The 23,634-nt window shown below is 54.5% G+C and overlaps 1 protein-coding gene across 1 annotated transcript in view; it reads left to right on the top strand.

Annotated features, from left to right (window-relative positions):
- LOC308221740 (ankyrin repeat and fibronectin type-III domain-containing protein 1-like) overlaps positions 1 to 20,473 on the top strand; it is a gene marked incomplete at its 5' end in the record, with an annotated part of 181,837 nt that extends 161,364 nt beyond the window's left edge. Inside the window, 18 exons of the mRNA XM_080618974.1 lie at positions 4,610 to 4,811; positions 5,133 to 5,340; positions 5,650 to 5,844; positions 6,097 to 6,210; positions 6,943 to 7,040; positions 8,401 to 8,491; positions 10,411 to 10,518; positions 10,733 to 10,832; positions 11,380 to 11,512; positions 12,669 to 12,788; positions 13,261 to 13,476; positions 13,797 to 13,963; positions 14,952 to 15,102; positions 15,299 to 15,467; positions 15,737 to 15,903; positions 16,415 to 16,625; positions 16,889 to 17,556; positions 19,509 to 20,473. Of these exons, the coding sequence (XP_080475100.1) occupies positions 4,610 to 4,811; positions 5,133 to 5,340; positions 5,650 to 5,844; positions 6,097 to 6,210; positions 6,943 to 7,040; positions 8,401 to 8,491; positions 10,411 to 10,518; positions 10,733 to 10,832; positions 11,380 to 11,512; positions 12,669 to 12,788; positions 13,261 to 13,476; positions 13,797 to 13,963; positions 14,952 to 15,102; positions 15,299 to 15,467; positions 15,737 to 15,903; positions 16,415 to 16,625; positions 16,889 to 17,556; positions 19,509 to 19,796 (3,406 nt within the window). The 3' untranslated portion in view covers positions 19,797 to 20,473. The remainder of the gene's footprint in view (positions 1 to 4,609; positions 4,812 to 5,132; positions 5,341 to 5,649; positions 5,845 to 6,096; positions 6,211 to 6,942; positions 7,041 to 8,400; positions 8,492 to 10,410; positions 10,519 to 10,732; positions 10,833 to 11,379; positions 11,513 to 12,668; positions 12,789 to 13,260; positions 13,477 to 13,796; positions 13,964 to 14,951; positions 15,103 to 15,298; positions 15,468 to 15,736; positions 15,904 to 16,414; positions 16,626 to 16,888; positions 17,557 to 19,508) is intronic.
- Between the last annotated feature and the right edge of the window lie 3,161 nt (positions 20,474 to 23,634).

Consider the following 23,634-nt stretch of genomic DNA (forward strand, 5'->3'; position numbering starts at 1 on the left):
CATCGCCACAAGCCTTGTCCTTTCAAAGCATTTCATCACCTTTCATCCTCCATCCTTTTTCTCATGCATAGAGCCCTGTGTCTTCTCTCTTGGCCACGTTAGGCTGCAGGTAGCAGAGAGCAGCTTCCCAAAGTGACAGACACCCACCCCCACCCCAAGGACAGGAGCGTGGTGCTGAGTTCATGTCAGTCCCAGAGGCTCGAGCTGCCCTCTCACAGCCAGCATGGGCAGACTCCCATGAGCTGATCCTTTCCACAGCCAATGTGGGGAGCAGGAGGGACCGGACAGCCTCGGGGTTTAGCTAAAAGACTATTGCTGCCAGCAGCAGCATTGCTTGCACATAAGCCTCTTCACAGTGCAGGCTCCCACTGGTGGGAGGTGGTGTGGAATGGCCAATCTGGTCCCCACCACCCACATCATAGAATTGTAGAGTCATAGAATAGTTTGGGTTGGAATGGACCTTTAAAGGTCATTTAGTTCAACCACTCCGCAGTGATCAGGGACATCTTCGACTAGGCGAGGTTGCTTAGAGCTCCATCCAACTTGGCTTTGAATGTTTCCAGGGATGGTGCATGTATCACCTCTCTGGGCAACCTCTCTGTGCCAGCACCTCACTGCCCTCATCATAAAATATTTCTTCCTTATATTTAGTCTGGTGAGTTTTGGGCAGGACAGTCATTGCCTGCCTGCCTGAGTACCTCCAGCCTCTGCCCCTGTGACGGGAGCACATGGGGGCAGGGAGGACAAAGTCCCTGTGTGTGAGGTTCACATAGTGGGTGGCGTCCTTCCCTGGTGCATGCATCCTCATGGGGTGCTCAGGGAAGGACACACAGGTTCTGCTGGACTTGGGGCGAGCAAGGCTCCTTCCAGCCAGCCGAGGGTCTGAGCTCTGCCAGTGGGATAGAGCAGCCCTGGCTGACATGGACTGGTTCTTTGCTGAGACTCAGAAAGACAACACCCTTAAACAAAACGCACTTAAAATCATATAATTACAAAAATTATTAACACTGTTTATTGGGCCAAGCTCTGCAGCACTGGAAACATTAAAACCCAGAATATGCAGGAACCACAATGTTATAAAGTACCCAGTGGATTTGCTTGTATTCGCTGCAGAAGGAGGAATAAAATGAAGTTGTCTTATGCACATCCATCCTCATGTGCTTTAAAAGAAAATAATCCTCATTACATTGGTTTCATGACATGGGTCTGGCCAGCTCTAGCACATCCTGTGTCAGAACCTCAGCCTTTTCCGTGGAGGGGGTGATGGAGTTTGCTGGTATGTGGCTTTATGGCACTGCAGACCTGATGTCCACACCGCCTTCTCAATGGTCACAAACACATCCCATGGCCAGAAGACTGAAGTGCTGGGGCAGGCAAAGCACCTGTCCAGTGCTGTGGTGTTTGCAGGAGGCTGGCAAGTACTTAGCAACAAGAACTTATTGTGGCTGAGATAAATTTATTCCAGCTGCACTGAGGCAACAAAGGCAGAGGAGGTTGGGACCTCCTCCCATCACATCCCTGCAGGATGGGGCTTTGCCATGGGGCAAGCTGGTGTTGGCTGGTCGTACCTCGAGGGCACAGCATCTCTGAGTATTGTTATCACCTATCAGGGCAAAGTTTAGCTCTGGATAAATCAAGACCATGTCACTGAGTCCAGATGACTCATGACCACAGGGCAGGAAACTCTTTTATCTTTGGGACAGCCGGTTTAATATAGATGGATGTTCACTCCTGAGCTCTGAATAATTTCTGTCTCTACTTCTCCATAAAAGCAAATCAGATGAGGGAAAACAGTGAGAAATTTCTCTTTGTTGCCTCTGCTGTTACGATCTCCGAGAAAACCCCTCCCAAATTGTGCACTCTGCCTCTACTGGGTCATTTGCCGTATATTTTAATTGACAGAAAAAAGTGCTTTTGTTCCAAAGCACCTCTCTTTTAACCTTGATTCTGCAGGCATGAAGGGAGTAGGGATCTGTTACAACAGGATCTATTCCAGCTTCCAGAGATGTACTTTTGGGGTCTTTCTTCCTTTACTGATGTGGGAGAGCATTGTTGCCCACTTGGATGAAAGGGAAGTGCAGCAGAATTAGGCAACTTGTTGACAATCATGTTGAAAAGCTGTGTTCCAGCAGCAGCTGGAGGTGGAGAGAGGAGGACTTGGGCAGCAGGGAGTTCTTAAACACAAGTGAAAGGACAAGGTTTTGCTGGAGGGTATCAACTCGATCCATTTCTCTTTCCTAAGTATGTCAGATAGCACTTTGCTTCTTGGTCTTGGCCTGTGGATCAGGACCTGCCTTCCTAATTGCCTCTTCCTGCCAAAATGCCCTGCCTGCACAGGCACGGGTGGCTTTTCTCTCTTAGTTTATGTGCACCAGTGACAGCAGAGCTGTGTGATGCTTTTCCATTCCTTTGATATCTGGGGTCTTGTACTAGCTGTCTATAGAGGTTTGCATGTGCCATGTGCAGAGCCCTTGGCATAAGGAGCCCTCCACAGTGGCCGTGCCAGAAGCTGCTCCATGTCCATGATGAAACACAATGTGCTCAGGCTGTAAGCTGAGGACTGAGAGCTGGGCAGGTCATAGTGAGCCCAGGGCTGGTCCTCCAGCCCTCCCCTGCATTTTGCACATCTCTCCTGCCATAGTGATGCCCTTCTGGTGGAGAGCTGCTCCTCTTCCTTCCCATCAGAACCGGCAGGATTCTGCTGCACAGATCTCATTAACCTCCGCATGGTTGCTTAGGGTGTCTGAAGCTCACGGGGTTGGTGTTCACTGTTGGCCTGGTCTGTAAAGCCCTATATTCAGATAACACCCATTCCTGGAGGAATCCAGGGCAGCAACTTTGCACCAAGGCTTGGGCCACACTCAAGACCTCTAAATCCATAGGCTGAAGCCAGTGAGATGAGTGATTGGCAGGAGCCAACCTCCCTATCGTTTTCCATTTAAAAATATCACAGTAGTAAAAGGTAAAATCATTAAAGGCCTCCTGCAGCCCACTGTGCCTAATCTGAAATCAGGGCAATGAAGAGCACGTAGCAAGGTTGTTATTAATATCCTTCCTCCTGATGATGGCTTTATAAACACCATCATCACAGGCACAGCCTCGTGGTAGCATTTTGGCATGACCTTCAAGACAACTGTCATGCTTATTATCACGCTTACCACTTGCTTGATATTTAACCAATAAAGTGATATGGGGAAGACCTTGCTCCTAAATATCTGACCTTATGTACAGGGGTATGAGGTCAAAACTGGGAGAAACTGTGCTGAGTGTAGTTGTGCTGAATGCTTTTTAGACCTGGTGCTCCTTGTCTGGGAACTGTGCCATGGGTTGCGGCAAGAAGGGGATCAGATGTTTGACGCCAGTGGAAACCCTCTGAGCTGTCAGGGATGACTCATGGGCAAAAGCCCCTCACAGCAGTGGGGCCATGCTGCCCGGTGGGAAGAGGTTTTTCTGGGGACACAGGAGTCACAGCCGCAGGGGGAGGGTCAGCTCCCCCTCTGGGAAGCCAAGGAAAGATTAGAGAATCCCAGACTGGTTTGGGTTGGAAGGAACCTTAAAGCTCACCCAGTTCCAACCCCCTGCCACGGGCAGGGACACCTTCCACCAGACCAGGTTGCTCCAAGCCCCGTCCAACCTGGCCTTGAACACTGCCAGGGATGGGGCAGCCACAGCTTCTCTGGGCACCCTGTGCCAGCGCCTCAGCACCCTCACAGGGAAGAACTTCTGCCTAAGAGCTCATCTCAATCTCCCCTCTGTCAGGTTAAAGCCATTCCCCCTTGGCCTGTCCCTACAGGCCCTGTCAAAAGCCCCTCCCAGGGTTCGTGTAGGTCCCAGCTTTCCTAGTAACTACATATTTATCACTGCTATTTAAAATAGAAACCAAACTTAGAGTGGAGAAAAGATTTTGTAGCTTAATAATTAATGTGGATGGAGAAGGTGAGGAGCAGCTGTGAAGCCTGGGTCACTTTCGGAGGGTGCCCTTTTCTGGAATAAATGGATCCTGAGGACAGCCACATAGTACAGAGGGCTGAGGGACAGCAATGAGCACAGGAGACGGGCTCCTGCTGGAAGGATGGATGTGGAGAGGGTGTGTGAGGCCATCCCAAGCCAGCTGCATGGTGGGCAGCACTCACCCATCATGGGGCTGGGGGCTGTTGACCTGAAATAGGACACCCCATCTCTGTTGGAGCTGGACAGTGGAGTATGGAAGTGAGGAGAGATTTCCCTGGTGTGATGGATGGGGATCAGCTGCAGAATGCAGCAGCCTGAGGTTGCTTGGGGCATCCCAACTCAAGAGGAGAGTGGGACCAGACTGGCCCTTGGATCTGGATAGAGATGTCTCACCCACAGGGTTCATATGAACCCCTCAAGACCTCCGCAGGGCCAGTAGCAGTGATGGGAAGGAGAAACGGACCAACCTCAGCTGAGAATAGATGGATGAAGGCATCACTGGCACTGGCACTTGCCTTGCAGCCACTCACCTCGGTCCTGCCCAATCTCTGCTCTGGCTCTCCTGGGTTGTGCCTCAGTCCTGATGCTGCGCATGTGCCTCTGCTTCTCTGTCCCCCCTCCATGCCTTGTTTCCCCACATGTCCTTACCCTTCCCCAGGTCATCCTCCCCTAAAATGACGCAGCAGATGCGGGACCTGCAGCTGGCTCAGGCCAGGAAGCCTCCAGGCCCTTCCTCACCCAACGCAGCCAAGAGGCTCTACCGAAACCTGTCAGGGAAATTCCGTGTCAACTACACGTCCTTTGACGAGGGCAGCCTGGCAGGACGAAGCGAGAAGGAGAAGCTCCGCAAGTCCTACCTGGTCAGTGCCCACTGGCTCCATCCAGCACTGCTATGGCTGGGAAGATGGGAATGGAAGGTCTGTGTGTGTGCAGTGCTGTCCCCTGGGTGGAAGACCAAGGGTGTGTTAAGAGAAGCCACCCTGGAGCAAGTTCAGCTGGAGCTGGTCTGGGTTTTTGCTCAGCATCACCTGGTTGTGTCTGCAAAGTGCAGATGCTCTCAAGCCCCTGGGACCAGGGCATACCCTCCCTCTTTGGGTTTGTGGGGTGAGGGGCTATGGTGTTTGGTGGGGTGAAGGAGGATGCCTTATGCTGACCTGCATTTCTTTTCTCCTTCCACACAGTTCCAGAGCAATGCTGCCCTTTTCGAAGCTGTGGAGCTGCAGGACCGAGACAGGGTCCAGGGGCTGCTGAAGCAGTACAGCCCCGAAGAGCTGGACCTAAACACCCCCAACAGTGAGGGGCTACTGCCCCTGGACATCGCCATCATGACCAACAATGTTCCCATCGCCAGGGCCCTGCTGCAGGCGGGAGCAAAGGAGAGCCCACACTGTGAGTTGGCATGGGGAAGCCATGCTGTGCTTATTACTGTGGTCACCAATCTGGTGGAGTGGGGCAGCTCAAACGGTGGGGTCTGGGTGGGGAGGTGGTCACTGGGCTGTGGGAAACTGGTGCAGGCTGCACCAGGGGCTTGAGTGCAGCTATGTGCTGGAGTGGAGCCCAGTAGCAGGACATGGAGCACAGAATGGGGTCTCAGGGAGGGGACTTGTTGCCAGCAGAGCCTGGGCTTGCCCTAACTGCCTTCTCTTCTCTGTTGCTGGCTCTCCTCTGGGACCCACGGCCATGCCACCTACCCCACAGTTGTGAGCCTGGAGAGCCGCTCACTGCACCTCTCCACGCTGGTGCGGGAAGCAGAGCAGCGCGTCAATGAGCTGACGGCACAGGTGGTGAATGAGGCGCCCAATGCCGACTGCTCCAACAAAGAGAAGCAGCTCAAGGCCTGGGAGTGGCGATACCGGCTTTACAAGCGCATGAAGGCAGGGTTTGAGCATGCCCGTGAGTACCCGCAGGAGGCTTGGGGGCCCTGGGGGCCAGCTGCAGCACTGGGGGAAGGAGCAGGGTGCTGCATGATGCAGGCATGGGGCTGAACCAGCACCCATCAGAGCATCCCCATATTCTGTAGCCAGGGCTCACCGTATGGATGCTCTGGGAGCATGCCGTTGGGACTTGGGGGAGGCCCAGGAGGGACTCTGTGGGGTTCAGAGTGATCGTCCTCAGTGTAGTGGTCCCTGCACTCTCTGTCCCCAGGAGTGCCAGATGCACCCGCCAATGTCCACCTCTCCGTGGCCAGCAGCTCCTCAGTGCAGGTGACCTTTGAGGAGCCCTTGAGCTTCAACTCAGCTGTTGTCACCAAGTACAAAGGTAAGGAATGGGGTCCCCACGGCAGTGCAGAGGACACGCAGCCATGGGCAGGTGCTTTGAGTGTGCCAGTGGGGTGTGCTGGGGTGCTCACCCCATGCCCACCACACCAGCATGCTGGGGGGTGAGCAGTATTGCCAAGCTGCTATCGTAGAATAGCAGAATCACAGACTGGATTGGATTAGAATCCAATTTAAACTTTAAAACCCTTTAAACTCATCCAGTTCCAACCCCCTGTCATGGGCAGGGACACCTTCCACCAGGCCAGATTGCTCCAAGCTTCATCCAGCCTGGCCTTGCACTCTGAATACACCTTTGTGCTCAAGCACAGGAGGAGCCAGGGCTGCTGGATAGTCTGAGCTAGACTGCTCCACCATCCTGCACCAAGGCAAAACTCAGGGTGCGACTGGTTTGCTGCCCCTCATCATGCCCACTGGGGTGCTTTGTTATCGTGCTGCTCCTGCACCCCTCACCTGCTTAAACCAGCTGGTTTTTGGCTTCTGGGAGAATTTCCTCCATCTCCAGTTCCTGACCTGTAGTTTGAGAGTGCTGATCCTGTCTGACATGGTTTGGTGAGGAGGACCACAGCTCTCTGTGCTGTTCCCTCTGCCGTGGCCCCTCCTTTTCCCTGTCTCCAGCTCCCATGCTGCCGTGGTACTGACATGCTGCAGCCAGCCCTGGCAGCCTGTGTCTGCTCTGGGACCACACAGCACCTTGGGGTCTCTCTCCTTTCAGTGGAGTGGAGCTGCTTCCCCACCTTCTCACCACTGCTGGGGGAGGCCGTGATCGACAAGCTGAAGAACCTGCACTTCACCATACAGGGGCTGGTGTCGGTGAGCTCACAGGGGTCTGGGCTGCAGGGGAAAAGCCCACAGCTGCGGTGCAGCCTGTTGGGTCTTTCCCTGCAGCCAGTGTGGGGAGGAGATGGGGCATCATCTTGAGTGGAAGGAATGGTATTGTGCCATGGTATGTGCTGTGTTCAGCACAGCCTGTGGGCAGAGCCAAGAGTGTGGGGCTGGAAGAGGTGTCTATGTATCTCTTCACAGCCACCCTGGCAATGGGGAAAGCCAGTGAAGGGGTGCCTGTGGCTCTGGGGTAAAAGGCAGAATGGGTCCATTCACAGAGCACCTGACTTGTTGTCTGTTCCCACCCTGCTCCTGTCTCCAGCTATGCTCTTCCTGGGCAATAAACTAGTGGCTTGTTCCTTGGCCACCTGCACACATCGACCCCTCACACTGTCCCCTATTGGAGAGGGGGAACCAGCCCCGTCCCTGTCTCCAGGAGCTTGTCACAGTCACAGGCTGGTTTATCTCCCTCGGAAGTGCAGGGACTATGCTGCCTGTCAGTTGTCCCCTCTCCAGGGGCTGCTGTCTGGTCCAGGCACATATTGGATCAGTGAAGATGGGACGGGACGGGGATTGCAACAGAGTGGAGCTCGGGTTGGGAACACTGGGATGCTGGGTTGAATTGGGTTGCCCTTACCAGGGAGTTGCAGAACCAAAGGTCTGGGCAGGCAGAGACCACCCGCTCGAGGAGCAGGGAAAGCATCAATGTGGTTAGAGGGGCTTGGCCAAAGCAGGAGTGCTGAAACCCAGGAGCCACCGTGGGGCAGGAGAAGCTGCCCTTTTGTGTGGTGGGATGGGGCTTGAGTCTTCATTTGCTGCGTGGGGCTGGCTCGAGCACATCCATCAAGCTTTCAGAGCTGCTTTGCAGGCTCCTGTGTGCCTTCACGACTGCCTGGAGGCCTTGCAACATCTGGCAGCTTGACTGGGCTTTAATCAAAGGCCTTCAATCACTGTCAGTGTGCTACAAGCCCTCAACAGTGCTGGGCCAGCTCCCTGTCTCCAGGATCCTTGCACATCCCAGCGGGAAGGCAGCACCCTGACCCTCCAGGCTGTGGAAGTCCTGTGTCTTTGGGGCTGGAGCATCTCCTGGCAAGGAGCATTTGCAATGTTCCATCCTTCCTCTGCCTCTCCCGCAAAAGCCACCCACCCAGGCTGTGGGGATTCTCTAGTGTCTGATATCAAACTTTGTACAGTGAGGGGAGGTCAGAGCTGATGACCTGGGCTGCAGGCTCCTGGTTTTGTACTGCCCGTGGTGTCCTGGTGTGCTGGGCTGGGGGGAATCCTCTTTTCTTTGCACACTTAGCCAGGATCAGTGCCGGAATGCTGAGTGTGGTTTCCTTTTTTGCAGGGCACAGCTTACTACGTCCAGGTGTCTGCCTACAACATGAAGGGCTGGGGTCCCCCACGAGCCTCCGTGCCCCCTTTTGCCATCCCTTCTAGTAAGTACCATTTGGAACGCCAGCAGGAGCCGGACCCCGCTGCAGGGTCGATGAAGGGAAGTGGCAGCAACCTGTGCCATCCGGGGTCCCTCTCCCTGCTGGTATAGGGTCTGGTGGACCTGACAACAGAGGCAGCACTTGGGATCTCAGACCAGGCAGGCAGGTGCTGCCTCCAGGCAATAGGAGCTTTGCCAAATAGCAATTTTTCAACCTGAAGTTCTCCTGGCTGAGCCATTTTAGGCCACCTGTGTCAGCTCATCCTAAGAAAAAAGCTGGGAAGAGGATGCTTTGCTTTCCCAGTTAAAAGGGAGGCAGAGCAGCCATCTTCTCTGTAGGAAATTAAAACAGCCCTGTGGTTTTCAGCAGAGGTTTGTCATTTGATGCTGGGCAGCTCCTCACCACCTCAATGACATCTGCCCCAAAGCGGGCAAATTTGCACAAAACCACCACTGGTACATGTTTAGGGAGGACACGGTGGGATGCCCCAGCTGGAGGTGTCCTTGAGGCCTCAGAGCTGTCCTGGTCCTGGTTGGCAGTGGGTGTGAAGCTCTCCCTGTGCCACTGCATGATGGGCAAGAGGCCCATCCAGCTGATCCCCAGGGACTTGCATTCCCCAGCACTGAGGTGGAATGGGGGTCACGAGCCTTACCGACTAGATCCAGACTGTCAGCACTCACCTCCCAACACTGGCAATCGGGCAAGCAGTGGGGAAAAGTTGCCCAATGTCACGCATGCACCCCAGGGTGCTGCGGGAGCCAGGCTAGAAGGACTGAACTGGAAGAAGCAGACCCAAAGGGTGAAGTTCAGGGCTGAGTGGTCTCTCAGGTGGCCTCTGCCCCTCACCACCCATCCCAGAATGGGTCTCTGCTGCATAGTGGTCCCGCAGGACGTGTATGGAGTGGCACCATGAGCATCTGGGGAGCAGGCAGCAAGGGAGCAGGCACGCTGCTGCCTGGGAGCATCAGAGGTGTAAGTCTGACCCCAGTGAGTAGCGATGGGGCTGGAGCCGTGCAGGCCTCATGTGTGGCTCTAGCTGCAGCTACACAAGAGACAAAGCACCAGGGTGCAAGATGCAAAACCACATTTGCAAGTGCGTAAATGGATGCATGTAGGAAGCCTAAGCCTGCGCTGCATGGCCATGGCTTCATCCTGCCCTGGCAGGGTGTCAGTCGTGTCTGATACACTATAAGTCCCTTTGCACACACTTTAAAGCCCCTTTGCCATCCCACACGGGTCACATTCCTACATGGCACTGACACAGAAGTGAATCAAACATGAGTGGGTTTTATTTATTTTTATCTCCATTAATATTTCTCCCTTCAGTAAAGATCCCTCCCTGGCCCAGCACAGTATAGTCAGACACCTCCCTGGGTGTTTTTAAAGGTACTAAAAGTAGTTGCAAGCCACAGCCAGTGTTAACAGAGCTGAACTTCCCATGGAAAACAGCAGCAGGCAGGACACAGGGGGTGTTTGAAGCAATTAGTGTAAAGCTAAAGAAGAGCTGGTGGGTACCCAACCCTGTTCTGAGTCGTGCTGCTGGCAGGAGCTTATTGATGTGTTTGCTGAGGTGAACCCAGCTCCTGGCACTTGCCCGGGAAAGCTGCAGCTCCAGGGAAGACCTGAAGGAAGACACTGGAAAGAATTTGATTTTTTAAGTCCAGCAAAGAGGAGCAGCAACAGATGGGACCTTGTTCCTCCCCTGTGCTGTGTCTCTGCCGTGCTGCAGGGTGGCCATGGGGTGCTGTGCAGAGGCAGGGTGTTCCTGGGAATCTCCCAAAGCCTGCCCAGAGATGCCCAGCACCCATGTCTGGTGCCATGCCATGCTGTGCCATGCTGGGAGGTGATGTACCTTGGAGAGGAGGGCATGGGACCCCCTTTTACCCCCAGACCAAGGGGTGATGCTAGTATGTCCCCCACAGACTGGCGGGAGTACGATGGCCGGGCCCCACGGCGAAGGGGACAAGCTGAAGCTCTGGACCATCTGCTGGGGCAGGTGAAGACTGTCCACCAGCACTGCATTTGCCACGGTGAGTGCATGGAGAATCTGGCCAGAAGTGAGGAGGGCGTCCAGAGTTGTGGTGTGGTCCAGGGGACTGAGGTGGTACCAGGAGTATGTCTCTCCCATGGATGAGCACAGCAGGGAGACAGCTTGGGCATGGAGACCTTGGCAGAGACTTGGCATGCCATGCTGGTTCAGCTCTTCATCTTGTGCTGCAGCATCCTCTGCTCTCTGCTCCCCAGAGCCCTGCAAGAACCAGCCCCAGAGCAGGAAACACTCGGTCTCCAAGAGCCTCAAGCACCTCTTCCATCCTGGCAGCAAGTTCCTGAAGACGCTGAAGCGGTGAGAGGCTGGTGTGGTGGAGAGCCCCTCTCCCAGTGGGCACATGGGGCTGTGTGCGCCTGCGGAGTCTGGGGGCATGCAGAAGTGGGTCCTTGCCTTGAGCAAGCTGGTGGTGTCAGCAGAGAGGATTCCCATTGCCAAGGAATCAAATGTTTCTCCTTGGTGTCTCCATTTGGACTTGCCAAGCCCTGTATCTGATCTCTGAGTATCACCCAACACTCCATTGTCCTCTAGACCCCACCAGCTTCTCACTGCCCACCTTCACCCTTGGCTTTCAGGCACCACAGTGTGTCTCCTGCACAGGCCTGGCCTCATCCGCCTCCATTGTGCTAGGGGCATCAGCTGTGGCGTCAGCCAAGCTTGCCTCACTGGCAGCATTAGGTTCCTGTTCCTGCTCCTGTACTAGCTTTGTGCCTCTTCTGACACAGACTGCTGAGGAGAAGCTGGACCTGGGGCAGGGCATCTCCTCTGCCCTCGGGGAGAGACCCTTAGGAGATGAAGCTGGCAGCCAGGGGTGACACTGAAGTCCATCTTTCCTCCCATGCAGGGGCCTCTACCTGACAGCCATCTTCTACAAGGACGACAACATCCTGGTGACCCATGAAGACCAGATCCCTGTGGTGGAGATTGATGACACCTACTCCTGCCTGCTCATGCAGGATTTTCTCTGGTTCACCAAGGTATGTTGGCTAGGGACCCTGTGATGTGTGCTGGAACATGGCAGCAGTGTGTCTCCTGACACACAGAATCATAGAATCCCAGACTGGTTTGGGTTGGAAGGGACCTTAAAGCTCATCCAGTTCCAACCCCCTGCCATGCATAGGGACAGCTTCCACTAGAACAGGTTGCCCAAGGCCCATCCAACCTGGCCTTGAACACTGCCACCCCAGATGCTGCTGAGATGATGGCCACCACCCTGGACACTGTGTCCTTCAAGAGTCTCACGATCTGTAGAGCACCTTCATTGCAGCACCTTCTCCAGTGCTGCCTGTGCAGACAGCAGTGCCCATCATGCTTGAGCATTCTCACTGTGGCTGGTTGGGTCTGATTCAGGTCTGGGAAAAGTGTCAGGGGACACCCCATGTGCACAAAATGAGCACCAGACAACACAACATCTGGTGGTTCCTGGGCTTCCCGGCACTGCCTCCAGGACCTCCACTGTGCCGCTGCGGGGCTGAGCAATGCCAAGAGCCAGTAGCAGCCCCGGCTGAGCCAAGTGGCCATCACGGGCCACTGCTGCCTTCAGATGGCAGCAGATTCCCTCCACCCCGGGTGCTGCAGCACCGCAGGCTTGGACCAAGAAGCCACTAGGGAATGGCAAGTCCAGCCCAGCCCCTGAAAGCCCAAAGGTGGAACAATGCACCACTGCCACCACAGTGGATGCTTGCTGCCTCTCTGCAGGGATGCCAGCAGCTTCTTGGCTGTTTAACTGATTCTGCCATGGCAGCTCTGCCTCTGCTGTACAAAGCAGAATGTGCAGCGTGCTGCTGGTCTTTGCTGTCGTTAGGCTTAGTGAAAGGGCAGGTGGGCAGCTCAGGGACAAAATCTTTTGCTCCTAGTGAAGAAGGCTACCTTCTCCTTCCTTCCCTTGGCTATCTTCTACTCAAACTTAAGGTCTTAGTCCTAGATGAAGACAGATGTCTGAGTGGACATACATGGTACTTGCCTCAGGTACAGGCTCTTGGGGTGCATTGGAAATCTCACCCCTGCTCAGAGGCAGTATGTGTTCAGGCACATCCTTAACCCAGCTCAAACAGAAAGGCAAATGGATTTCCTCAAGACACCTTCGTGTGAAGCAGCAGCAGCCAGTGGTGACATTCCTTTGGTCTGCTGCAGGTGTCATGTATGTGGGATGAGATCCTGTGGCTGCGGCAGTGTGTCACCGTCTCCCAGTCGTCCTGCTCCTGCATCCTGCAGACACGCTTCAAGATGCTGCTGGCCATCTCTCAAATGCAGGTGAGGGTGGCCTAGATGGGGAGCAAGTGCTTCTTGTGGGGCACTTGGGAGCAGCACATGGATGTGCTGCAGCCAGGAAAGCTGCAGGCTCTGCCAGTCCTACCCATGGCTAGGTCAGTGGCAGCATGGGATGCCCCTGCCTTGTCCTCTCTAGTACATGAGATGTCCAGCTTCATGGCAATCTCATGCAGAAAGGCTGGGAGTTGTCAGTGGTGTTTCACCAGGCAGGTTGTTTTCCAGCAGGCACCTGCCAGTCATAGAATCATGGAATGGTTTGGGTTGGAAGTGACCTTAAAGCTCATCCAGTTCTAACCCCCTGCCACGGGCAGGGACACCTTCCACTAGACCAGGTTGCTCCAAGCCCCATCCAACCTGGCCAGTCATGTCCCAGGTGCCCCATCCCACAGAGCATTGTGCCTTGAGGATGTCACCTGACATTGTCTTTCTCTTGCCCTCCCATCCCTTTGTGCAGGGGCTGCTGGGTATCCAGGACCTGGGGCAGGTCTTCTTTGAGCCTGTCAAAGACAAACAGGGCAATATCCTCATCATCACTCTGAAGGAGGTGAAGGCCAACCAGACCTTCGAGAGTGTCCGCTGGGTTCCCATCTGCAAGCTGCAGAGCAGTCGCAAGTCCGTGTCCTCCCCGGAGGAGCCCACTGCTCTGGACATGCTGCTGATCTCCATCCAGGTGCTGCCCGGTGCCGTTGATGCAGGGAATTGCCTTTGGCTCAATTGCGGGACCGCCAGCACTCCTGCTCCTCCTTGGGCCACCAAGGGTTCAGTGCTGGCTGCAGGCAGAGGGGGAGCAGAGCACAGCCAGCCTGCAGAAACCCTGTGTAGCTTCAAGGGGAGGCATCAAGCTGGTGCCAGGCTCATCAGGCAGCAACGGATTGCATTTGCTGCTTCCCTTCTGCTGGCTGGGCTCGCTGTGCCATGGCAGCTGGCACCAGGGCAGGGGAGAGCCCCCCTGCTACAGCTTGCTCCATTAAGTGGTGCCTTTCTCCTCAGGACAAGCTGGCTTACCACCAGCGGAGCAGCCATGCCCTCTCCCCGGGCCTCTACTTGGGCTACTTGAAGCTCTGCAGTGCCGTGGATCAGATCCGAGTGCTGGTGCCAGAGCAACTCCCCAACATCCTGTGCCACGTCAAGATTCGCTCTAATCCCAACATCTCCAGGTGGGGCTTGCAGAGCAGCCAGGCTCCTCTGTCCTATTAGGCCTAAGAGCCCACATCACCTCCTGCTTCTGCTCTTCATCTCCTGACAGCAGCATCTTATTCAGAGAGCCATAGAATCATAGAATCCCAGACTGGTTTGGGTTGCAAAGGACCTTAAAGCTCATCCAGTTCCAACCCCCTGCCATGGTGTCCTGGATTCAGCAGCAGCAGTCAGTTTTTCTCCTTCTTAGTAGCTGGTGCAGTGCTGTGGTTTTGACTTTCGGCTTCTCCTCCTCCCTGGCAGAGCATGAGACTCACAAAGTCCTTGGTCAGGGTAAACATTCTGACCAGCAACTGAAAACATCAGCTTTATCAGTATTATTCCCAGGCCGAAAGTCAAAACCATAGTGCTGCACCAGCTACTAAGAAGGAGAAAAACTGACTGCTGCTGCTGAACCCAGGACACACGGGCAGGGACACCTTCCTGGTCTAGTAGACCAGGTTGCTCCAAGCCCCGTCCAACCTGGCCTTGAACACTGCCAGGGATGGGGCAGCCACAGCTTCTCTGGGCAACCTGTGCCAGTGCCTCAGCAGCCTCACAGGGAAGAACTTCTGCCTAAGAGCTCATCTCAGTCTCCCCTCTGTCAGGTTAAAGCCATTCCCCTTGTCCTGTCCCTACAGGCCCTTGTCCAAAGCCCCTCTCCAGGTTTCTTGTAGCCCCTTTAGGCACTGGAGCTGCTCTAAGGTCTCCCCTTAAGGAGCCTTCTCTTCTCCAGGCTGAACAAGCCCAGCTCTCTCAGCCTCTCAGCCCTACTGCCTGCCATGCAGGGCAGCTTGGATCTGCAGCAAACCAAGGTCCCCCTCTACCACTGTAGCTCCTTCATCCCTGGAGATGCTGCACTGTCGGGGGGAGGAATGGATGACCAAACATAGTTCTTGTAGTTATTACATGTTCAGATGCATCCCGAGCTGCTCCCTCCTTCATGTGTCTTTCTCTGCCCTTCTCCAGGGAGGAGTGGGAATGGCTGCAGAAGATGGTTAGTGTGGAGGAGCCTGTTCCTGCAGAACCAGGGGCTGAGACCACCCAGAACCACTTGTTTCAGGAGCTCCAAGTGGCCATCAAGGAGCTGATGACCCTGGTGAACATCCCATTGCAAGAGGTAGAGAGACTTTTAGAAGAAGTAGGAGAGATAGGGAAGTGTGCATTTTATGCCAGAAGCCAGGAGCGCTGGCTGTGTGCTGAAACAGCAATATCCCCTGGCTTCAGGCGATCCCTGAGGACTCCGCTGTGGATAAGCACTTGCTGGAGGGCCCACCAGGTGATGTTTGCAGCCTTACTGCAGTGTCTTCTTGCAGGCCAAAGATTTCCGTCTGTACAGCCAAGAAGTGCTGGACTTTGGGGGCCAGGTTTCCTTCCTCCTGCTGCTGCCTCCGTCAGATGACGTCTGCACCGCCCCAGGCCAGAACAACCCCTACACCCCTCGCTCTGGCTTCCTCACGCTGCCGCTGCAGATCTTCGAGCTGGGTGAGGAGAAGGAATACCAAAAACCAACCTTACTGGTCTCCTTGTCCTCTGAGACCTCCTGAGAGCTGGGATGGGCAGTGAGGTGTGCTGGAGCTCCCTCACCTTCTCCAGGAGAGGAGCGATAGAGGGGGATGCTGAGGGCTCTTCAGGTAGAATAGAGGACAGCAGTCCCTCCTCCCTGTGTTCAGTGAGATGGGGGGAGCCTGTACGGCATCTGCAGCCAATACCTGATGTTTTTCAATCCCCCCTTCTCTTTTTCCATTCCTCAGTCCACTTCTTCACATACGACCAGGAGTTCATTACCCAGTACTGTCAGGTATCCGCACTCCTGGAGCTGGAGTCGCTCCTCTCTCAGCAGAGCCTCAGAGAAGCCTTCTCCGATGCCGAGCTCTCCACCGCAAAGCAGAGGCACCAGCAGGTTCAGGACTATATCCAGGTGCGCACAGTGGGAGCGCGCTGGGAAGGAGCTGAACTTGACTGTGCCTGTGGGATGCAGCCAGGAGTGATTTCGTGGATGAGCTGCAGAAGCATCTGCGCTGGGGCTGCTCACTGGTCCTATTGGCTGGGACCCCATGGGGTTTCTCTGCGGGGCAGCAGCAGGCAGGGCTTTGTGCAGCAATAGTCACATTAAAAATCCTGATGGGAGAGCCAAAGGCTCCTGCTCTGCAGCTCCCCATCTTGCTAGAAAAAGGCCTGGAAGTGTATTTTGGGATGGCTGTTCAAAAAAGCACCTCACATTACCCCTTTCCCAGCACCCCTGCTTGAACCAGCAGTGGTAGAAGCAGCATCTTCCAACCTGAGAGCACTTTCTTGGGATTTCCTGGCTCAGGGATTCCCCCTTTTGCCTCTTTGGAAAAGTGTGTGGGAGAACCCAGGTTTTGCTGTGGGACCTTTTTGTTGCTGCTGTTTGCTTTTTGAAAGGGATCCATCCTGTTCTATTTTGACAGCAAATGGAAGAGATCTGGCGTGAGATGCGCTGGATTATGGATGCCCTGCAACATGCCCGATACAAGCAGCCCTCCTGTGGGGTGTCTCTCAGTGGCTTCCTCAGTGATGCTGGAGGTGCAATGAAGGAGAAAACCCGATCCACCTCGTCCCACCTCGAGTACCTTACCTCCCCAGCACCCTCACCAGAGACCAGCCATAAGCTCAACTCTGGTAAGGACCTAGCTTTGCAAAGCTCCTGCCTGGTGGGCTCAGGGGCTGCCCCTGCACCGTGGGGGTACAGGCAGGGCAGTTGGTCTCATTTGGGGTAGGACCTGCTCTGCCTGTGTCTTGGCAAGCGCAGGACAGGTATACAGCGAGGGATTGAACACTCTGGGGCTTCCCTGGACTCCACCTGGTGCAGATGAGTCCAACCCCTCAGCTGGGGTTGCCAGCACCAAGGCTGAACCTCTGTTTGCTTCTCGCACCCCTTGCAGACTCACATGGGCTGTCGGATGAGGAGGGCTCCTCGGAGGTGTTCCTGGCCACTGACAGTGACTACGACTCCAGCAGGGCACAGAGCCCGAAGGAGCTTGACCTTGTGTACTCCTCCTTGGGTCCCGAGTGCTGTGGCAGGAGGGCTGCCCGCACCCTGCAGGACAGCGCCCCGGATGTCCTGCAGAACCATGAGCTCAAGACTCCACTACCGCTGCCACCACCACCAGAGGAGCCCCAGCCACCCCCTGAGCTCTATGACAGTGACTTCGTGCTGCCCAGCCGACAGATCGAGCTTCTGCGCATCACGGAGAAGCGGCAGGCGTATTGTGTCCGAACCAGCAGCCTGGACTTCCCTAAACCGCTCTGCCAGACAGCCAGGAAGTCCTGCCCTGGCTCTGTCGACAGCTCCCCGACAGAGAGCAGGGCCACGGGCCACTGCAGCCAGGGCAGGCTGGGTGCTGCAGTGACACCCAGGCCCGAGCACAGCCGCAGCACACAGGGCTCCCAGTCTATCGTCCGGACGCACTCGGCCGAGTGGACTCAGAACTTCCAGGAGCAGTTGGAGCAGCCTGGGTGCTTGGGTGATCAAGGGAAGAAGCTGGGCTCTGTCACCTTGCGGGTCTGCCCTCAGTACGAGACTGGACTCTCCAAAGAGACCAGTGTCAAGGTACTGGAGCCTGCAAAGGGCAGCACCGCAGCTCTGCTGGGCACAAATAGAAAGGGCTGGCAGGATGGAGAGGTGGGCAGCAGGGGCTTGGGTGCCCCTAACCTGACACTTCCCTCTCCATCCTCTACCATCGCAGGGGTGAGGTCCCCTGGATACTCACAGCACTCCTTCCCTGAGTCCCTGTGTCCCTGCCTCAGGGTCGGGTGTGTGGTTCTTCAGGAGTGATAGCTATAGCTGCAGAGGGGATGAGCCAGGGCCACAGGATCAGGAATTTTGGGGGCACAAGGCAGCAGAGCTATGGTTCAGCTCTCAGCCCATGGTTCAGTAGGTTAGTGCCATCCAGAGTGGGCAGGCAGTGAGAAAAGGTTGCACAGATGAGTTTCCTTCAGCACTTTCTCGTGTTCAACCACATCAGCCCCGCAGATGAAATCCGGCCGTCGCCCCCCTGGCCCAGCCCTGGCCCTCCCACAGCCTCCCCTCACCCCAGGGTCTGTGTTCCCACCTTCCAGCCATGTGTGCCTTTGAGGAAAGGAGAGCAGGAGCCACTCGTCTCCAGCTCATGAAAGGGAGCAGGCAAAGCTGCTTCCTCACTCAGGCGTTGAGGTCTGCTGGAGCTGCTATGTGACCTGGTTCCTCTCCATGAGGGCTTTGCTTCTGAGAGCTGACCCAGGATCTCTGGTCACCCTCATCTGCTCTGGGTGGGATGCCCCATGGATCTTCCAGGACACACATCTTGGGCCTGTCCCCCTCTGTCTCTGCCACCTCCTTTCTTCCCACGATGAAGCTTCTTCCCCTTTTGAAATATCCCTTCCAACATTCCCAGTTCCCAGAGCCAAGGCTGATGGAGCAGCCTGAGTGCATTGTGCCCATAAAATGGCAGAGGAAGGGCAGAGCCAAGGGCAGATGGATTTTTTTGCCGGGCAGCTCTGATAGCTGGTGTCTCCACACCCAGCAGGGTGTTAGGAGCAGGGGGGAATCTGCCTCATGGTATTTATTTTCCGTTGGAGAAATTTCTATGGATTTCTATGTCACTGAAGTGCAGCCCTCAGGTTCCTGGCAGGCTGCCCATATGGCTTTTGAAGTTGCAAAGCTCTGGACATGCCTGTTTGGAAGCATTTTATGATGTTCTTCTCTAAGAAAAGCAACTTAAAAGGAAAGGCTCCTGGGCTAGTGTAAATCAGCTGAGCCCTGCAGTGGTTGTTGGGAGCTGGCAGGTCTCACGTGGGCTGAGGGCTTGGACCACCCTGCTGAGTCACTGCCACAAGCCCTTACCGATGTGCCAAAGGAAACCATTGCCTTGCCTAAGTGAGAATGGATGTCCTGCTCCAGGGCCTTTTAAGTCAAGTAGCAGGCTCCCAATGGTCATTAGCAGCCAGAATCCCAGATGAGCTCATTTTCTTGGCTGTATTTGGGATTCATGGGCAGTCCCCAAGGAAACAGAGGGACAGCTGTTGGTGGGAGAACCTCAAGCTTGTGAATGGGATGAAATCTAACGCCACTTCCCAAAGAGGCTTCAGCTCAGCACCACTAGTTTGGCAGAGCCATTGTTTTTCAGCTGGTCTGATGGTCTGAATCCTGCTCATGAGAGGGACTTTATACAGATTCCAGGAGCAGGGCTGGGACTATCCCTCTCCAGGGCAGATAATGAGATGGTGGGCAGCCTGAGCTGAGCAGGCGAGTGTAGGTACCACATGCAAGAGTTGAGCTGTAAGGATTCAGTGTAGTGGAGGCAAGGAAGCAGTACAGGGAGTTCTGGTATCCTGAGGCACAACTTGCCCACAGCTCCATGCTGGGCTGCTGCTATTTGCTCACTGGGCACCAAGGGTTCTTCACCCTCCTAATCACCGCTGTAGGACACGCTGTGTGCTGGCTCCAGCCCCCGGTTCCTCCTTGTTCCTCCCCCTTACATCCATTTCTCCCTTTTACATCTCATCTCTCTTCTCTTTCCGCAGCTGCACATCACCAGCCAGACATCTGCTGGGGAGGTGGTGAAGCTGGTGGTGCTTGAGATGAATGAGATGTCCCGTGGTGTTCTGGGTGGCTCGGCCACCTTCTGCTATGGCGAGGAGCAGCTGGAGCACTTTGGACTGGTGTTCGCTTCCGATGACAGTGAGCGGTGGCTTCCCGATGACTTCTTGCCTCTGTCCCTCCAAATGACCCGGCCTGAGGGGCAGTTCTATGTCAGGATCAAGGAGACATCCCCTCTGGTGCTCCAGTATGGGCCGGCAACCACTGTATGAGAGCAGGAGAGCCGGCCAGGTGGCGTGGGGACCTCAGTTTCCAGAGAGCAGACAGCTTGTCTCTGATTCTTCCTTCTTCCACAGACACCCTCTCATCAGGCGTCGTGGGGCGGATGGGATCGTACTGGACTGTGTGTTATTTGTTTGTGTTATTTTATTATTATTTTTTTTTAACCAAAGAGACATCAAGACTCAGTTTTTCTGACTGCAGAAGAGGAGGGTGGAGCGCGGAGACCTCAGAGCCCGGGAGGAATCTCTGCAGGAATGGAATTTCTGAAAGTAAACATTTTTAAGGGGAAAGGAGGGGGAGAGAGAGAGGGGGAAAAATATGACAAGAAGAAGCAGCAATACCTTTTTTTTTCTTCCTTCTTTTTCTGAAAAGACTTGTTGGGGATTCATTGAAGGCAAACCCACAGAGGGCTGCTGGGGAGGGTTGTGGTGTCAGTGAGGAGTGGGCAGGAGTCCCAAGGACAGCACTGAGAAGGGTGTTTTCCCATCTGCCCTCCTTTCACTGTACCTGGAGGAACAACCCTTGCACATAGTTCTTGGGACATTTTTTTTTTCTGTGAAGATATATTAATAATCATTGTGCTGGAGATACTGGAGTTGTGTAGGAGGTGAAGACCCTTTGACTTGTTCTAAAGGCAGCTGGCCCCATGCGCACACAGGGGTGCACACAGCTGTGCTGATACCACATTTGCTATAGGGCATCACCTCCTGCAGCACCCTGCACACCACCCTGGGGTTTCCTTGCCTCCTCGGTTGCTATTTTGTTCTGGTAATTGTGCTTGGCCTCTGTTGTATGTCCTATAGCATGACGTTTCGTTAGCTACTAGGTCTCTTGTTAACAAGGTTATTTTTCTGATCTCATGTGGTCCATAGTAAAGAAAGATGACTGCTGCTGACTGCATAGCACTGCTCCTTCTTGCGGCTTGATGGGTAGCTTTCCTTCATCCCCCAAACTGGTCCTGTCCCTGGGCTGGGCTCACCTTTCCCAGGAGCATTTTGTGGATGCTCTCAGTGGAGGCTTACATTAACACCCAAATCCCATGTGTGAGAGCAAAGTGCAAGTTAAAAATGTATTTTTCTGGGCTGTGCTGCTCTGTAGGAAGTAAAATAAGTCTGGTATGCAAAGGCAGCCACCTCCACGTGGTGTTGGATCTGAGCATCTGCAGTGGAGTGCATGAAGACCCCAAGGGAAGAACACCAATAGAGAGTGGAAGGCAGCAAGAGCTCACAACTCTGTTGCTGCTGGCACAAGCACTTCCAAGCAAGGTGCAGGGCTTGTGGCCCTTAGTGAGGTGAGACCCGTGTTGTTGATGCCCCTTTAGCTGCCACCTCACTCCCCTTCTCTTTATGTGGAGGAGTTTGGGGTGGGCAGCAGACTCCGTTGCAGAGTGCCGGGGTGAAGGTCCATCGTTCCTCGCCTTGCTGCAGTGCAGGCAGGGATATATCCCAGCACAAGCCCTTCTCCACCCCATGTCAGAGGCACTCATAGGGGAGGATTGTGCGCCAGCCCCTCAGCTAGCGCAAGTCATCTGCACTGCGTCGACCTCAGTCGTCAGTGACACCACCATGGGATGCAGAGGTGAGAGGCAAAGGAACATTTAAAAAGGCACTTCTCCCATCTCCTTTACCCTTCAGTTGTCTCCTGCCTCAAGTTCAAACCAGTCCCACTTTTCCAGGTCAAGGAAGAAGTAGGTTATGAGTGCAGAGGTTCCGCTTGTTTGGCATCGATGGGCATTGATGTCCTGAAGAGGCAGGAGCCCTTCCCTAGCAAAAGCCTGTTCACATGCATCACCTACTGATGATCAGAGCCTGGGGCAGAGGAGAGGGAAGGCACAACTGGTGGAAAACTATTACATGGTTTTCTGGAAGTCAGAGAGTGAATTCAGTATTAGAGCAGAGTTATGAACTGAAAACTACATCTGTGTTCCTGATCTTTGGAGCATGGATCCATGCAGCTCTTGCTGCCCTTTTATTTTACCTCAGAGGGGAGAAAGGCCTCATCTTAAGCAATTGTTCTCTCCTCCTAGAAGCCATTGAGACAGATGAAGCTGTGACCTGACTGGTCAGGTCAGTGACAGCTGGGTGCTGACTCTTTGGCTGGGGTGGACACGGGCAAGCTTTGCAGATAGACCCTCCTGAGATCTGGCTCCCCACATTTCTCTATGCAGAGCCCTCGACCAGGGAGGATCTTGCTGGCTGGGCAGTGCTTTTCTGCAGGAGTTTCTCTGGCTGCATAGTAGGATGTATCACTCAGCTGCCAGGAACAAAAGCAGTATATGGTTCCATGGGACCTCCTCCCCTCTCCTGGAAGAGGAAGAGGGAAAGAGCAGAGGTCTGGGTAGAAGCAGAGTTGGAGGCAGTCAGAGTGGGAAGAGTAGAGGTTGCATAGCAGTTGCGTAGGAAACCCCTCTATGAGCAGCACTGGGATGTGTGATGTCCTGATAGAAGCCTCACCCCTTCGCCAAGCACATCTTCAGACTTGTGAGGTGGACTTTATGGACACATCTGTCCTATGCTGGTAAATGATGCATGATGAGGTGGCGCTACCATGAAGAGCAGAGCAAAGATGGCCTTGGGAAGAAGAGGGATTTCTGGGGCAGTCTCTGCTGCACAATGTTTCTTGAAGAATGGCGCTTGCAAGGTGGTCTCATCTTTTCAGGGAATCATAGAATCATGGAATGGTTTGAGTTGGAAGGGACTCTAAAGTAGCTTTCTTGTAGCTCCCCTTGAGGTATTGGAAGATTGCTTTCACATTCTCCTTCTCTCCCTGGATGCCTTCATGGGCATATCCCACTGTTTCCTTTCTAACAGGTCTTGAAGTCTTTACTCTCCTGCCCTTCCCCATAGCCAAGGAGCAAGATGAGAAACCATGTAGGCTCTGCATGTGGCAGTCTCTAAGGCTATAACTTCAGTACTAAGGGCTGTGGGGAGCCTATGTGGCTCCTTGAACCGGCCTGGAGTCATAAGCTGTTTACATGAAGGTTGGGTTTTAATATTTGAAGGCTATGTCATGCATGCTGTGGTGTTACAGTTGACTGGGGCTTAGTGGCTCAAGGCCCTAAGGGACACTGAGGCTCTGAGTTAGGTGGATCAAGCTTTGCTCTGTCACTTCTTCACCACCCTGTGCCTCAGCTGCTCTCTGTTCCCTTCTTTCTCCAACCCAAAGCCATGCATCTGACAGCAAGTGGCTCAAGCAAGGCTTGGGCTGACAACCTCCCACCAGCTTCATGATGGCTCTCTGGGCAATGGCACAGCATGACAAGGTGTGTTGTCAGGCGAGGAGGAGCCAGGGCTGTCCTCAGCAGCACAAGGACTGACAGCATTTGTCCCGGTCTCCTCACACTGGTGGCAGAGGTTTGGTGAAGGGGTTTTCTCAGTGAGGACCTAGCCCGGCTCTCACTGGCATGTGCACCATGGCACAGGTGATGGAGGAAGATCCCTAGAGCACTTGGCCACAGCCCTGCTCCCTCCTGGCATGGTAAAGCAATGGAGCTGGAGCTGGAAGAAGCATAATTTTGCTTGGAGCACTCCCTTTTCTCCTGTACACCCAGGGCCAGGTGAGCACTTCCAGCATGCAACAACCCCCTCCAAATGGCCCCAGACACCCTGCACGACAGCCCTACCATATACCCACCTAACCCAGATAACCCCACATCCTGGCAGATGGGGCATCCTTGAAAACCTCGTCTAGGTTAGGCTAGATTTGAGCAATGCTTCTCAGGAAGGTGGAGCAGAAGAAAAGATCTGGGAGAAATGGAGAGCAGCCATGAACCTGAACTCGATAGGAAAGCTCACTATGCCAACACTGCTCATCTCCTGCTGACCTTAA

Source organism: Psittacula echo (genome assembly GCF_963264785.1).
Source record: "Psittacula echo genome assembly, chromosome: 5".
NCBI lineage: Eukaryota > Metazoa > Chordata > Aves > Psittaciformes > Psittacidae > Psittacula > Psittacula echo.